The sequence below is a fragment of the Idiotropiscis lumnitzeri genome, chromosome 20, assembly GCF_059441095.1.
Source record: "Idiotropiscis lumnitzeri isolate Australia: NSW breed Sydney's pygmy pipehorse chromosome 20, RoL_Ilum_1.0, whole genome shotgun sequence".
NCBI classification, from domain to species: domain Eukaryota; kingdom Metazoa; phylum Chordata; class Actinopteri; order Syngnathiformes; family Syngnathidae; genus Idiotropiscis; species Idiotropiscis lumnitzeri.
The window spans coordinates 12,211,395-12,226,816 of record NC_142410.1 but is presented as its reverse complement, the minus strand read 5'-3'; the positions used below and the strand labels follow the sequence as shown (position 1 = coordinate 12,226,816).

The window sequence follows — 15,422 nt, the reverse complement described above, 5'->3', positions numbered from 1 at the left end:
ATTTTACAGAGAAAAAAAAAACGTTTGAAAGAAGTAACCCAATTATTTTTGAGAAGGAAGTATTCATACATATTTTTAAGTCATCATTTTTTTTTGTCTGTGAAGAATTCTCTTTTTTTTAAAACAGAAATTAAAGAATAAAAGAAAAACCTTTATTTGGGATTTTTTTAACTTTGATAAAATATTTTCCAGAAAAAGTTATTCTTAAACGAAGAAACGATTGTCAGTAAAAAAATCACTTTTCGGAGAATTTTAAAAACGCTCTTATTTTAGATAAGACATCTAATCAAAAATAAATATTTTCATTTTTTGAGCAATAAGTTGTCACCGATTTTCAAGAACCAATTTGTATTTTTTGAGGGGTAAAAATATATATTTCCGGGGAACAAATTGTAATATTTTTCAGAAATAATTCGATAATTTTGGGCGAAAAAAAACAAGTTGCGTCAGAAACATTTTTTTTTTTTAGCGTTGATAATATGGTCAGGAAAATTGACATTTTCTTGGACAAATTGGCTGATTTTCAAAAATGTGCGGTATTTTTGTGTGAAAAGTTTAAAAAAAAAAAATTCGTATTTTCTGGAAGGAAGTCTTCCATTTAAATAGGCGCGATGACAACGATGAGCGAAGCAAGTTTGGAGGCAAAAGTGACACATATATTTAAGAATGACAAGAAATGCAATCTGGAGGCGTGCCATCGGAATTTAGACAATCAGAGTTATTTGTCCTCTTTGTTTTCCGTTTGCCAACTTTTCGGAGGGAAGATGCCACCTTGCAGCCAATCGGCTTAATTGAACTTCACGCTTTGCCAGCAACCGGCCGACCAAACGCGGCGCACGACTTCAGGGGCCCCTCATTACACTCTGCCCCTGGCTATTTTTTTTTTCTCTTCATTTTTAGATACACGCCTTTTATTCCCCCCCTCTAATGAACTGTTTACATTTCTCTCCCCAGCTCTGCAGGCGCACACCATTATTTGCAATTGTCCTGGTGTCACTCGCGACTGCGGGCAAAAGGCACAAAGAACAGTCGGAAGGCAGCAAATGGCCGCACGCGTGACACTTTGGGAATCATTACAATAAAAACCAAATCTTCCTTTTTTGGGGGGTGGGGTGGGGTTATTTTAGTCAAGCAGGGAGATTGAAAACAAAAAATACTACTGATAGTTTTTCACCCAAAAGAAGAAGTCTACAATGAAGTAAATGCAATGTATGCAGGGGATTATGCAAAAGTGGTTCACGGATCGGATAGGAATTGTTGCTAGCTTCCTCTTTGTGGTTTTGATGCTAGAGAATTTATTTGCGTGTGTGAGCTATGCCATTTATTGTTTGTTGCGACAGCTAAAGGAAATTTAAAAATCACTCTCGTAAGAAAACATTGACAAAAATAAACAGCTTGCCTTTTTATTTTTATTTTTTGTTTTTTTAGAATCCATGATTTAAAGCAATATTGAGCAAAATTCAAAATTGTTTATGTGGAAGAAAGCGCGAAGCATGAAGTCTAAGCGGCCACTTCAAGGAGCCACAAAAAAAAAAAAAAAAATAAATAATGTCGCTATTGTCATCAGTTTAAGTGGTGAAATTGACGAAATTTGATGCGAATACACAAAAAAAAAATTCTTTTTTTTACACCTTCCAATAATAAGATAATGTACACAGAGGATTATGCAAAACTGATTAGCATATCTGATATGAATGCGTGCATAAGAAATTATGTTTTGATAGGTGAAGATTTCTTTTTTTTTTTATGTGTAGCTATCCATGTCAGCTCTTTTTTTTTTTTTTTTTTTTGACAGGACACCAACACATGCGCGACGGCGCCGTTTTGACGGCGTTTGCGTAAAGTTCAAGAAATTCCTTTGTACTGTTCCCGCGTGCGCGCTTGTGGGAATAAGATGCAAAAATTCTCACCCAAGATTAGAAAAGTGACAAAAGACAGACCTTTGAAAAGGATTTAAAAAAAAAAAAAAAGCCTCCTCCTCCTCCCTCATCTTGGCAATAAGCGACCATTCTTTTTTAGATGACAAAGGCTGATTATTTCAAGACGCAGGTTGTGTATCCAAAAAGTGTAGATATGAAAAGTCTACACACCCCAATTGAAACAGCAGCTTTTCGTGACGTATAGAAATCAGACCAAAATCATTTCAAGATTCTTTTTTTCCACCATTGCGTGACCTTTGACCTCAACTACCCGATTGGAGAAAAAAAAAATGATATCAAGTGAAATCCTTAGCCTAATAGCATGATTACTTTGTTTGTTTTATTTCAACATTTTAAGGGGAATAAAATCCAAAATAAATAAATTAGTTTCGTTAGCATAATGTCATTGTTGCCTTCGTCATATTCGAACATTTTGAGTCAACAAGAAATAAAACAAATCTTTTCTAAAAACGTTTGTTTCTTCTAGCATACTAGAACAGCTGAACTTTATTTGACACCAGGTGTGCGCTGACTTTCATTTAACACGAATTTGAATGTGTTTTATTAATTCTGAACAGGCGCATGGGGTGTGCACACTTGTGCAAGCACGTTCTCGAAGCCTTTTTTTTTTTTTTTTTTTAATTACACTCCCAAAAAGTTATTTTTTTTCCCGCCAATGACTTTTAGCTCACATTAATAGCAGAAAAATGTTGTGAAGCGCAAACGTTTGTTATTGTTTTATGATAATTTTATTGATCTAATGACATGCAATTGGACCAACAAATATCTTTCATTTCCATTGTAAGCTCTGCAGGTCATAGGTCACATTCTCGAGTTTTGTTGTTTTCCCTCACAAAAATCTGCCATCGAAACAAGGGTGTGTGGACTTTTTCTATGCACTCTTTGTAATCAATTCCTCGATTTCCTAAGATGGAAGTGCACATTTGTCTGCTTCTTATCAAAAGTGTCAGCATATTAAAGAGCAAACGGCGGCACACGTTGTTGATGTTTGACATGAGATGGCAAGGTGCTAATCATTGGGGACGGCTTGTTTTCCAGAGGGGGAATTCCAAAAAGCCGCCGCGCTCGCGGGAGCACGGGGGGAAACGGCGGCGACGCTTTCATTGCGCTGACATTTTCCCGCCCTTTTATACCTTTTTTTGCCTTTGTTACCCGTCGCATTGCGGAAGTGCTTCACACGCAAACAGCTATTTAGAAACACCTCCCGTCGCCGTTTGTTGTTTTTGAAGACATTGGAATCAATGACGCTCGCGACGTTTCCTCGTCTCAATTACGGCTGCAAGTCGGCGTTCCCCCTATGTTGCACCCGCGCTCTTTATCGTGAATCACCACTTAAATGCCATACGTGGGTGTTTTTTTTTTTTTTTTCTTTCTTTGCCTGCAAAATCTGGAGCGCTTTTGCAAATTCATGCCGTTGATTCTTATTGTGGTCTTGATGTGTGAAATTGGGCACAGTGGCCACTTAATTTGCACCTGCACGGCAACTGCTAAAGGAAAGTCAGACATACAGTAGGTAAAAAAAGTCTACACACCCTCTTCTAATTGTGTGATGCAAAAAGAAAAAATACCTGAGCTCAAGATAGACAGAATTGGATGAATAACTTTTGGTCTAAAAATATTTCTAGAAAAAATATCACACTTTTTTTTTCTTGGAAAATATTAAAACATTCTCAAAAGTAATTTTTTTCTCAAAGAAATCAGACTTGTATTGGAATATCTTAACTTTTTTTTCCAAATATAAGGACTGAATTTAAATTGTCCTTCTTCCAAAGCACTACATAAATACGACGTGTCAGCAAGTGGTCGGTGACGCTTGCTGCTCATTCTTCAATTTATATTTTTATATGAAAGAACTTGTACGCTCACCCTGTTTGTCGTTGATTTTTTAATTTATTTTTTTTTTGGTCCCGTGTCCCAAAACGGCAGTGGGGGAGAGCAGGCTGGGCGGGGGCGGGGCCGGGGTCTCGCTTGGTTGTTGGTGGTGCGAGCGAATGCGGCTGAATAAACACTTTGTTGCGTGTGCTGTCTGCCGCCGTGCGCTCAGTTTAGGAGGGCACGGCGACACGTTGTTTTTCCACGGGCCGCCCGTCTGTAAACAAGCGCTACATTGCCAGCCCACTCCTGCAGCCGCTTGTGAAGTGGGTGTCTCTTTTTTTTTTTTTGTCTACACCCACACTCCCCCCCCACCTCACCACACACACACTTTGGACACGGCAGTCACTGTTTTTTTTGTGGAGACTGCGTGTTTGCGTGTGTGCGGATGGCGCGAGGCAACCCCACGCCAGCGGCTGCTGAATTGTTCCCTGTCTGAATCCCAGCATTGGCGTTATCACAGAGGCTGCCAGTTCTTCGGGATGACAGTGGTGACAGCCCCCCCTGCGCCTCCGGTGCCCCCCTCCCGAGAAAAGATTTAGTGCTGACAAGTGCTACTTCCTCATAATATCTCCCCCGACCACCCCAAACGACCCCGTTCCCATCCCCGTCCCACTGACTCTTCATGCTCAAAACATTTGATTTGATTCATGCGAGCACCACCCCTGTGGCACAAGTTTACAGAGCACACTAGAACAAATACAAGCGGAGCAACAACACCTTCGTACTACAATAGATGATTTATTTATTTATTTTTCCTCCGGCTTACAGGTTAGTGTGGCCCGTTTAATGTCAATAAAAAAAAAAAAACACATTTCCTCTTTTTGGCCAGATATTAAATCTACCATACGTTAAATCAAAACAAGAACTTCCTAAAACATATATATTTTTTAATACATAATTTAGTATATCAATTTTCAAGGTCAGGCCATGAAAGTTAAACAATAAAAGAAGAAAAAAAACCCTTCTTGGGCTTTGTACTTTCAAAAATGCGTCCAGTGTGCACACCGCGCTTTAGAAAAGTAAACAACAATTTTATCTTTTTTTTATTGTTGTTATATTTTTGTGAACAGGTGATTGCGACTCACCGGGAGGTTTAATGTGTATAAAATATTGGTCAAATAATGCCGAAGAAAGAAATAACTCGACTTCCAAAAGTGCTGCTGTTTTGGTTAGCAAATGTCACTTTCAACAGCAAGCCGCCCCTTTGGAGATTTTTGTATTTTTTTTTGCAGTCCAGAAGTTTTTATTGTTGTGCCTCCCATTCGTCACCAATTTCCATTAGGGGGCCCCCGTGCTTCAGGAATGCCGATTCAGTTTCTTGTTCTTCTGCTCAATGCACAAAACAACATCACTAAGCCATATTTCTCTCCTGGCTTTCTCCTTTTTGCCAACCTCCTCACCCCTCCCCTATTCTTTTTTTCCCCCTTCCTCCTGGCAGAAAAGGTCACGTATCGCCTACAGTGACGAGGTGCGCAACGAGCTCCTGGGGGACGACGCCACCTCCTCGGAGAGCCAGGTGAGCCGCTAATCACCCCCGGCCCGACTGGCCACCGACCGGTGTGGGAGGCCGACGTCGAGGCCCGGGGTTTTTTTTGGGGTGCGTGGAGAGGGGTGGGGGTGGGGGTGGGGGGGTCGCTTTCGGGGTGGGCTCGCCTCATCCTTGCCAGATCTGAGGACGATGCCGGCGCATTGTCACCAAGTCATGCGGAAGCAACACTGTTTAATGCAAAGCTGGGCCGACGCGGGGCATGGGACCGGCCAGATTGCCAGCACCCACACACACACACACACACGCACGTATGCACGCACAATGCAAAGCAGCAGTTCAATAACAAATCGCAGTGGCACCGCAGCTGGGTGTCGCCCCATAATAGGCCCTCAAACACAAAATGGGCAAATCTGCTTCTTTGCACAGCTGTCAATTAAAAAAAAAAAGAACTAAAACTCAAAAACAGATTGCTAGGTTTACCCAAATTGAATTCAAATGTTATTTTAAAAATGTTCCTTAAATGTGGCTTTTCAGCATTGAAATGATTTTCAAATCTCAAAATAGTTCAAATATGACCTGATCACAAATCTAAAAATATTTTTTTTCATCACTGGATTGTCCAGATACAAATGTGTATTCTTGAAAATCTGCAAAAATCCATTAATAATTATGGACGCTTCAACTCTTGTTTTCCTTCTTGGCCTAAAGTTCTTTGAATTATTTATTGAGTAGCAGTTATGAAAATTAGCACAGCTAAAAATCATGACAAACGCACTAATAATAAGCCAGTGTTGTATGACATGCACAACCTTTGTCTTCTCAACTTGGCCAAGTTTTGGATTGAAATTTTATTTTTTTTAATAATGCTGAAAATCATAATTTCAACCTCAATTATAAGACAGTGTGGTGTGAAACACACGCACACACACTCAGACACACTATCAAGTGCGATCATTCATCTTTTGCTTTCTTAGATCATGACACATGAACAACAAAACCAAAATGGTGGAATCTGCCTCATTTGTGTTCATTTCATTTTAAAAAAAAAGGATTTCCCTGAAATATCCAACATTTCATGACTAAGTAACATATTAATTCGCAGTGTGTTTTTTTTATTTATTTTTTGCAATTGTTAAAGTGCAAAATATGTCTGATATTCTTTTTAAAAAAAAAAAAAAAAAAAAGTTGACGCTCGTGAGGACAAAGCCGTTCAGATAATGGATGGATGGTTGTTTTGGGTATATTTTTACATAGAAGCCACTCAACCGACACACACACACACATGCACACACACTCTACATGCTTCAACTTGGACCACACATCTTTGGACTCATTTCTAGATGGTCACAATTCAAAATGCAAAATCACATTAGCCCAAAATAAATGAGATTATATTTAGAAGTAAAATGCGGCGCTTTTTTTTTTTCTTATTACCATTTCAATGATCATCCACCATCTTCCAAACATATGCGCGCGTGTGTGCGTGCAGCAAAACGGGCCGTGTAATTGATATGCATATTTGCCGGCAAATTAGCGAGACACAAAAGTGACGCGCGCAAGTGGGAAAGGAGATCCGCTGTCACCAAATGTCACGTTTGAGACGCTGACGGCCGCCGATCAAGGAGAAACAAAGAAACAAAAATAAAAAAGTCTCACGCCGGCTCATTCGGAATACAATTTATCTTTCTTTTTTTAAAAATAGCATTTTACATCCAGCTTGGGAAAAGATTCATAGACGACTACAAAATGATCAGTTTTCCATTTTTTTTCCATTTTGAGCTTTAGTTATTAAGAAAATGGTCCAAATAAAATCTTTTTGTTTTTTTTGTCTAGCGTTGCCTTCGACTCTCGCTAAAGGTCATAAAAGCAATTTAAGCAGAAAATTCCCCAATGAATTAAGAACAGTTTGTTGGACTTGAATACATTAGATTGAGAGACGTTTTAAATGATTTTAAAAAAGGGGATAAAATATACACGTCACCAAATGCAATTTATTTCTTTTTTTTTTTTTTCAATTCGACTGTGCCAATAAACATTAGTGTACGGACATTTAACATTGTCTTCCAAATGAGCTTTTGTAAATGAGCAACAATATGAAGTCTTTAAAGGGTAAAAATGACTTTGTCTTTTCAATTCATTTATTATTGAATTATTTTCACTTACCACATGCATCCAGATTGAAGTGTTTTTTTTTTTCATTCCCAAAACAAATTTTGAAAAAGACAAAAAAAGAAGCTCAGATTTGTTTTATTAGACAGCAACAACAAAAGTGTTTCATATAATCAAATGACATCATTTATTTCTGAACAAAGTACAAATTATGTTTTATTTTTAAATTTTTTTTTACCTCAACAAACAATAATCCTAAAAACGACACAGTCGAGTATATGAAATAAAAATGAAGCCATGTCTGTCTTTGTACGACTCCTCCTTGGCCTGCTTTTGCAGTTGAAAACTTCCAATAGTTGTTGTGTACTCACAACTAGAGTTTTAAAAAAAAAGAACAAAATAACTTCATCTAAGGGGATAACGGTGATAGGAGGCCATTAAATTGCCGGCCGCGGGCCCGGCTGGTGTGGCGTAGGCCCTCGTCTTGCCGCCGTCACCGATCATTACGGCTGACAAATGTGCTGCTTGCGAGGCCGAAGGATTTCCAGCTTAAGGAAATCGGCCGGCGTCCCAAGTTGCGATAATGGCTAAAGGGGCATTTAATCGAGTCGCACATTTCGTCGTTATCTGCACACCGACAGAGGCGCAATTGGCGCTATCACGTGCTAGGCACATTTTTCGCCCTCCCCATCATCATTTTTTTTTTTTTGTCCGTCTCCCACACGCACACAAACGACACGCCGAATAGTTTCGATTTCACTGGCAGCAGAAGGCTCGGCCACCAGAGATTGCGCCGGTTTCAGCCGGCGCCGACCAGATTTCCACAAGCTACAAAGGAAGCGCATTACCACTTGTGTCGAATTCCGTATTGGGGTAGCGAGCGGCGGGGGGGGGGAGGAAAAAATCTTTTGTTTGAAAAAAATAAAAATGCTGATTATCATAACAGAAAAATTGCAGCAGTGCAGTTTTGAATGGCGCGGCTGGCGCCACAAAAACACAAGACGAAGACGGCATAATTACGACAATGACGGCGTTCCACAATGCGAGCGGCGTCGCTGGCCGGCCGCGCCGAAAACAACGTCGGGCGAAGGGTAATCAAGCAAAAAAAAAAAAAACGAACAGAACCCATCTCAAGCAGGCTTTTGTGCAAATCCGCCCGTGAGTATTTGCAGTCGGTCAGGCGGCACAAACGAGCCGACAAGAAGTTTTGTTTGGCCGGCTATTGAGCGATGGCGGGATCTGCTACTCTCTCCAATAAGCCCCCCTCCCCTACCCCAGCCCGTCTTAGGGTCCTTTTAAACTTTGCCCTTTTAAATAAGCCAACCTTTAACGTGTGCGTGCAATGAAGGAGCATCTCGTTAGCGCCGACCGACCGACCGGCCGGCTCTTTACCAACACGCGCGTTTAATTTGCTTGGCTCAAGTCGGTTGAGCTTTTTCTTCAAGACGCTCTCGGTGCAAAAGATACGCAACATTAGCCATCACTAAAAATCAGGATGACAAACATGAAAATAGTTTCAATGTTGCGCGTCACTTAGTTACAATTTTGGAAAACAATCTTTTGCGTAATCGGAGTCACGTGAGCGTCACATTTGTGCGCAAGTTCGCCTGTTTGTGTTTGAATGCAGCACTTCCCGTTTGTCCTCCATGAAATCCTTTTTTTTTTCATCAACTTCACTTTCAGCGTGTCTTTTATCAGAAATGTGTCGGACTAATTCCCATTGCGTCAATGCCATGAAACTCGTCGTCGCCAAATCGCATTGCGGAGAATTTACCCGAGCGACGGCTGAGAAATGCTCAAGTCCGTGTTTTGACACTTTTTCAACATAAAGTGCGCTTTCCCGTGACTTTGCGGCTAATGCTAGCTGATGGCGCCAGGCGCCGCTCTCCGCGTCGTTGCCGTTGTTGAATGTGACAGTGCGACGACTTGATCTTTGTTTGTTCCCCCCCCAAAAAAAGTCAGCGCTCGGCTGCGTTTAGCGCCTTTCTCTGCTGATTTCCGAGCGTTCGGCGTGCAAACAGAAAAATCGTCAAGGTTAATTTGCACGCGCCGCCGCGTGACGGATCCCTCTTGCTGGAAATGTTTCCTCTCTCATTTTCTTCTCTCTCCATCTCTCTTGTCTGCCTGGCTCTCGTGATGCAGTTGATAAAGTTACGCGAAGAGGTAAGTGCGTCTCTGACTAGTTAAATTGCCTCACACCCTCCATCCACTGAAATTTCCATTTGGCCTCCTCGTCTGTTGCGCAGAAAATGAAATCCTGCTCATTTGGACTGACTTTGCTGTGAAGCGCTTAAAGGCCAAGTCAAAGATAATGAAGTCAGCAAAATTGCAGCTTTTCTCGTTCTTCGTCCTTAAACGTGACGGTGAAGAGTTTTGTCCTTTTTCGCCAATCAACTTTTTTTTGCAACAGCGGCATTTTATCCTGCCCCTTATATCAGTGCTAATCCGTCAGCGCTAAATATTCGCTACATTTTCTCCCACCACCAAGTATCGATACCGTACTATTCCAGATCCGTTGCGATGTTGCTAGTTTGTTCCATTGCTTGTATCGCAACTGAGCCATGACAATAAGAAATTGCGGAATCGACAATTTACAATGTAAATCAGAAGCGTGTTTTTGGAATATGGGAAGAGGCCGAACCCTGCCGCGGAGAACTTTTAAGTCCGACGTGCTGAGCACGGTGTCATATGATGCATCGATAATGTCAATATTTAGTTTTCAGATATTTTGCCCGACCCCGTTCGGGTCCTGCGAGGCGCGACTGTTGCTTATATTTAAAGGTGCTGTAATGTTGCTGCTGCTTTTCCTCTCTCTCCAATTTGTGAAGATGCGCTCCATTTCAAAGCGATTCATAATTTAAGAGCGCCAACCCGACAGGCCCAGATGCTGCGTTCTCATGTTTTTTTTTTTTTAATTAATTAATTTATTTTCCATTTCGTTGTCCTCCAGTTTGCCTGTCTTCCTCCCACACTTTTGTTAATTTCCTCCCCGCCTCGGGGTCAGGAGACGCCTCGCGTTTACCTCACCTGTCGACTCCCCTTTCCCGTCGCCGTCATCGGCGTAATCGGCCTCGATCGGGCGCCCCCTTCTCGCCGCCGGTCTTCAAAGGCTGGCGCAGCTTATACGCACTTAAGCTTGGCTTTAAAGAAAGAGAGGGGGAAAAAAAAACTATACTTTTTTTTTTCTTCACCCATCTCTCTTCAGCTGCAAAACATGTTTAAATATTTAGCAGCCATATTCACAGCTGTTTGACACTTGTAATTCCTCGTCTTACAAGTCCCAAACAAACGGCGCGGAAGATCACACAGTCAGTCTGAATCACAGCTGTCATCATTATTCACTTTGACTCACCCCCTCCTCCTCCGCCCCTTATTGAAATAATAAGGAAATCATCTGAACTTTCGAAAATGGTGATAGAAACCGCCTGTGTTTGATATTGGAAGAAAAAAAAAAAACGAGGCAGGAGAGCAAAAAAGAAGAGGAGAGGGAAAGAGAGAGAGATTTCTTTTGAGCTCCAGCTGCATTGTTCCGGGGCTTCCTGTTAATAACTTACAACTGAGGCGCGCTTCACTACGCACACACACACACAAAAAAAAAAAACAAAAAAAAAAAAACAACAACACAATTTTCACGCCTCCTCAGAAGAAATTGTAGGTGTCAGATGAAAAAAGGATGCGCAGATGGAAAGAGTTTGCACTCCTATTTACACAACATTTATCCTGTAATGGCTTGAAATGCTCGGCGTAAGGTCATTTCTTTCTGTCCCGTAAATTTGGATTGAAAGACTTTTTTTTTTTTTTTTTTTAATATCACAACCGCAGGGGTCGGCCTTGAGTTTGGACCTCGTCGCGTTTACAGAAGCTGGCAGACAAAGACACGTTATCCCACCCGTCGTATCGTCACATGACCGCGAGAGATAACGATAGCATTCGTCTCGAGTGGCTCATTAATATGCCGACGTGGTTTGAGCCACCTCGGTATCGTTTACTGTACCATGAAAGCTCACCGTACGTCAGTATTTTCTAGAGCGCTAACGAAATGATAAATCGCAATATCAACACTGTCTCACCGCAGGTATCATAATTGCAATATGACAGTTAATAACGATAGCATATATTTTGTTATTAATAACGTGTGCAACCACCAGTCTCCATGATGTACAATGAGAGCTAAAAAAAAACGATATGTGAGTGGGTAGTGTAGCATAACCGATGTCGCTAAGTCAGAATTTCGATATATTGTTAATATTGTATTGTCAAATTTGAACAATACAATAAATTGCCATGGCGACGTGGAGTCGCAACCCAGGTTATTAATATAACAATCCAGTATACAGATATCGATATTTGTCTCACCCAACTATCGATACTGTCATCCTTGAGATCATAATCAACACAGGAGATAAATAGTATATTGCTCTTCATATTTTGTGCAAACGGAAGTATAAAAACTGTATCCTCTCATTTCGTACCGATACTGTGCTGCAAGTGATAACGGTCCAATATATTGATACCAATATTCGCGTAGTATCTTTACTGTGCCTTGAAATGAAGTATGTGTACTGATATTTTGTTCAACCCCCTCGTATCGACCATTTTGAATATCTCCTTAAGGCATCCAAATGATTCTGACATTGAAAAGACAAATGAATTCATTTGCACGCTAGTGATGCCAAACTTGGAAGCGTATTTTCTCCAACAGTTCTGGTAAAATTTAAAAATGTAGAGTGGCAAGGACTTCTTATTGTCTTGCCTTAAGTGAGGATTTTTTTTTTTCTCAAGTATATTTTTTTTCCCGGTGGGCTTGTGTCACTATTAGGAGCGTCACAGCGTGTCATTATTGCATTCTTAGCGGCTGAACCCTCACCCTTTCGCCTCGGGTTCTTTTGCCGTCTAACTCGGGGTGCATTATTCTTAATGATCTCTCACACACACACACACACACACATCGTACGCTGCCACCTCCAGCGCTACCTCCCCCACCCCCCAGCCCCCACCCCACCCCGGCCTAGAACGAAGGAAGAGAAGCGAGAGCGATTCAGGGGGAGAAAGCTTTGAAGTGGCTTCCCATCGCAGCGAGTCTACCGGCCGTCTCTCCCCGAGACGTGTCACCTTTTGCCAAGAGGGAATAAAAAAAATCACGTTTCCAATGGTAATGATAACATACTAATCACTTGGGCTTCTTTGAAGAAGCCGGGGGAGTGCGCCACTCTGTCAGTGTGCCCGTGCGCGCCGCGCACTGCAGCCACGGTCGAGGTGTGTTGGCTTCAACGTCGCGCATCAATACGCCGCCGCCGCTGCCGCCACCTCAGCTCTTCCGTGGGGGCTCATTATATAGCCCAAACGCAGTGCTGTCGCCAGCCGCCAAAGCCGCGCCAAAAAATAAATAAATAAAAAATTCACTTCCTGCCGTTTGCTCCCCGCACTCATCTTTAGCCTGCCCTTGCTTTTAGCGACAAAAAAAAAAACTGCTTGTATTTGAAATGACATCTGGTAGAATGCAAGGTAAGGATGGAGTTGTCGCTACCTTGAGTTACAAGTTTACTTCCTCCCCTGACCAACCGAGATCTTGAAATTTTCCCTCCTCCTCATTTCCATACTTTACAGTGTGAAATCATGAAACGCAGACAAAGAAATATCTTTATGTCGAGTGTCAATATGTTGGTTAACGACATGATACGTAACAATCGCGCGATTTTTTTTCTTCCCCCCCAACCACAGGTATCATTTTTTCTAACGACTCGATACAGCGCACTGTCGATATTGTCAGCTCACGATACGAGACATTGTGATATCGGAAAGGTGGTATCAATGAAATGATACATCAAGATACCAGCCAAGAAGTATCAGATGCGCTCTTCTTTACATGGAGCGATGACGTTATGATTCCCGCCTCCAAATATCGGCATGGCACCGTGACAGAAACAAAAATCTTCATAATTTGTGCCGCTCCTTTTTTCAATACGATAACGTAAAAGCAAACGCGATGATGCCACAATGATATATTGTTATATTAGAATTATTTGATCGATTTTTTTTTTCTTTTCTTTAATACTGTAGTACAACGGTCCATTTTTCCCGCCTCCACCGCCTTCCTTGCCATCAAATTCACATTTCCTTCACCCCCCCCCCCCATTACCCCACCCCGGCTTTTTTTTTTTTTTTTTTGCTACTAAAAAGACACTTCTCTATTTTAAATGACACGTGTCAAGAAGATGGAAGCCGAGTTCTCTCCATCCCCTTCGTCTTATTGTCAAACTTTGAAAAGTGTGTCGACTCATTTCCAGAGCGCCCCCCCACTCCAACCCCCCCCCCGCTTGTTTTTCCATTTCCTCGGAGTGATTAGCTGCTACGTGTTTTGACAGCTCAACCCAATCTTCAGATTTGACTTCTTCCCCTTGTCCCCTTCGCTCATGTGGTGGCCATCAACTCGTCTCACTTGTTTTGGAGTGTCAAAATTTCGTCGCGCTTGAGCGAGGCCATCAAACGCCGACCGTGTTTGTGTAAACATGCCAGTCTCTCATACTCACAAGTTTTAGTGAACGCCACTGAAGGCTGTGAAAATGGAATTGATTTGCTGCCATGGCAACTCGGAGAACAATACAAATCAATAGTGATCATTAATCCCTCCCCTCGTAACAATTCTATATCGTCAAAAAAAGCTAATATGAGTATCGATACAACACCGTGTGATACAGTTTATGATATAGACTGAGTGCAAACGGTTTGCTACGTCACGATGTGGACACATTCAACTACCTGTTCCACTCTTCGTATCAATTCCGTATCAAACAAACTCATGCAATGTTTCTTCTTCGAACGATATTTTGTCCTAGCTCTCGTATCGTTCGCTATCTTACTCGTGAGCTCCTGTGACGATACGTCACTATCGTGATATTTTGACCTATCCCTTATATCGATACTGTCCTGTTACTGCTAATGATATCAAACATGGTATCAATATCGTCACTTACCTGCGTCCATTGCATCCATCTCAAACACCTGTCACGCAAAGTTAGTTCAACCTTTTAAATTATTATCAATATTTTATTTAGCCTGTCAATGGGGTTTAGCATTATGTGCTAGCATTAAGCTAGTGAGCATTCTTCTCATATTGTTCGACAGACAAGCTGGTAGATTGTGGCGCTTGCCACTTAGGTTGCCAAGAAAGCGCCCCAAAGTCGCTGCAATTTGTTTTTCGGTGGCCAAGACGAGGACACGGACGCCCCCCCCCCTCACATTTTCGTGATTATCATCCCCGACATGCATGCGCTTGCTATTCCATCAGCATCTCAACACCTTGTTATTCGTGAAGGTTATTGGCAACCTTGGCGCCGTTGCGTCCGACACGCTGGCTCTGCGCGTTTAGGCTCGGCGCCGTGTTTCTTTTGAAATGCGGCCCAGCGCTCCCTCAATCAACTTTTTTTTCGACTCACACGTCCTCCATTTTGTTGTTGTTGTTGTTGTAGAGAGCGCATCTGTTGGACAACACAGAGCGGCTGGAAAGGTCATCGCGGCGACTAGAGGCCGGCTACCAGATAGCGGTGGAAACCGGTACGTCTTTTTCTTCTTTTGGATTGTGGCGCATTCTGTGAGGGATGAGTGAGCGACAGCAAATTGGCTCGCTCATATGTGAGGTGGGTGCAAATGTGTGTTTGTGTGAGCGGGGGGCGGGGGGAATTTGTGGGAAGGTGCTGTTTGGCGCAGAAGTATATATTGGGGAAAAAAAAAAAAAAAAAACTGGTTCCTTGACGCCTGATGACATTTTCGGGTGCACATCAAAGGTGAGGCAGGCTGGGAGTGAGAAAGCGAGCGAGCGAGCGAGCGACACATCCCAAAGAGGAAAATTCATGCATACGCGACGCCACACTGGCTGCGTCTTTTTCAATGTGTGTGTGTGTGTGTGTGTGTGTGTGTGTGTTCGGGTGTTTTTTTTTTTTTTTCTTTTTAAGGGTCTTACAAAAATAAACTTCTTAATTCAGGTGGAAGATTTTCTAAATAAAACATCT

The 15,422-nt window shown here is 42.0% G+C and overlaps 1 protein-coding gene across 3 annotated transcripts in view; it reads left to right on the top strand.

Moving 5' to 3' along the window:
* The window catches only part of vti1a (vesicle transport through interaction with t-SNAREs 1A), a 74,582-nt gene that overhangs the window by 11,126 nt on the left and 48,034 nt on the right, over positions 1-15,422 (top strand). For 2 of the 3 annotated variants that reach the window (XM_088284738.1, XM_088284740.1), the window contains exons 4-6: positions 5,254-5,331; positions 9,556-9,576; positions 14,883-14,967. In XM_088284738.1, coding sequence (XP_088140864.1) covers positions 5,254-5,331; positions 9,556-9,576; positions 14,883-14,967 — 184 coding nt within the window. The remainder of the gene's footprint in view (positions 1-5,253; positions 5,332-9,555; positions 9,577-14,882; positions 14,968-15,422) is intronic. The other variant, XM_088284739.1, reaches the window with a different exon arrangement.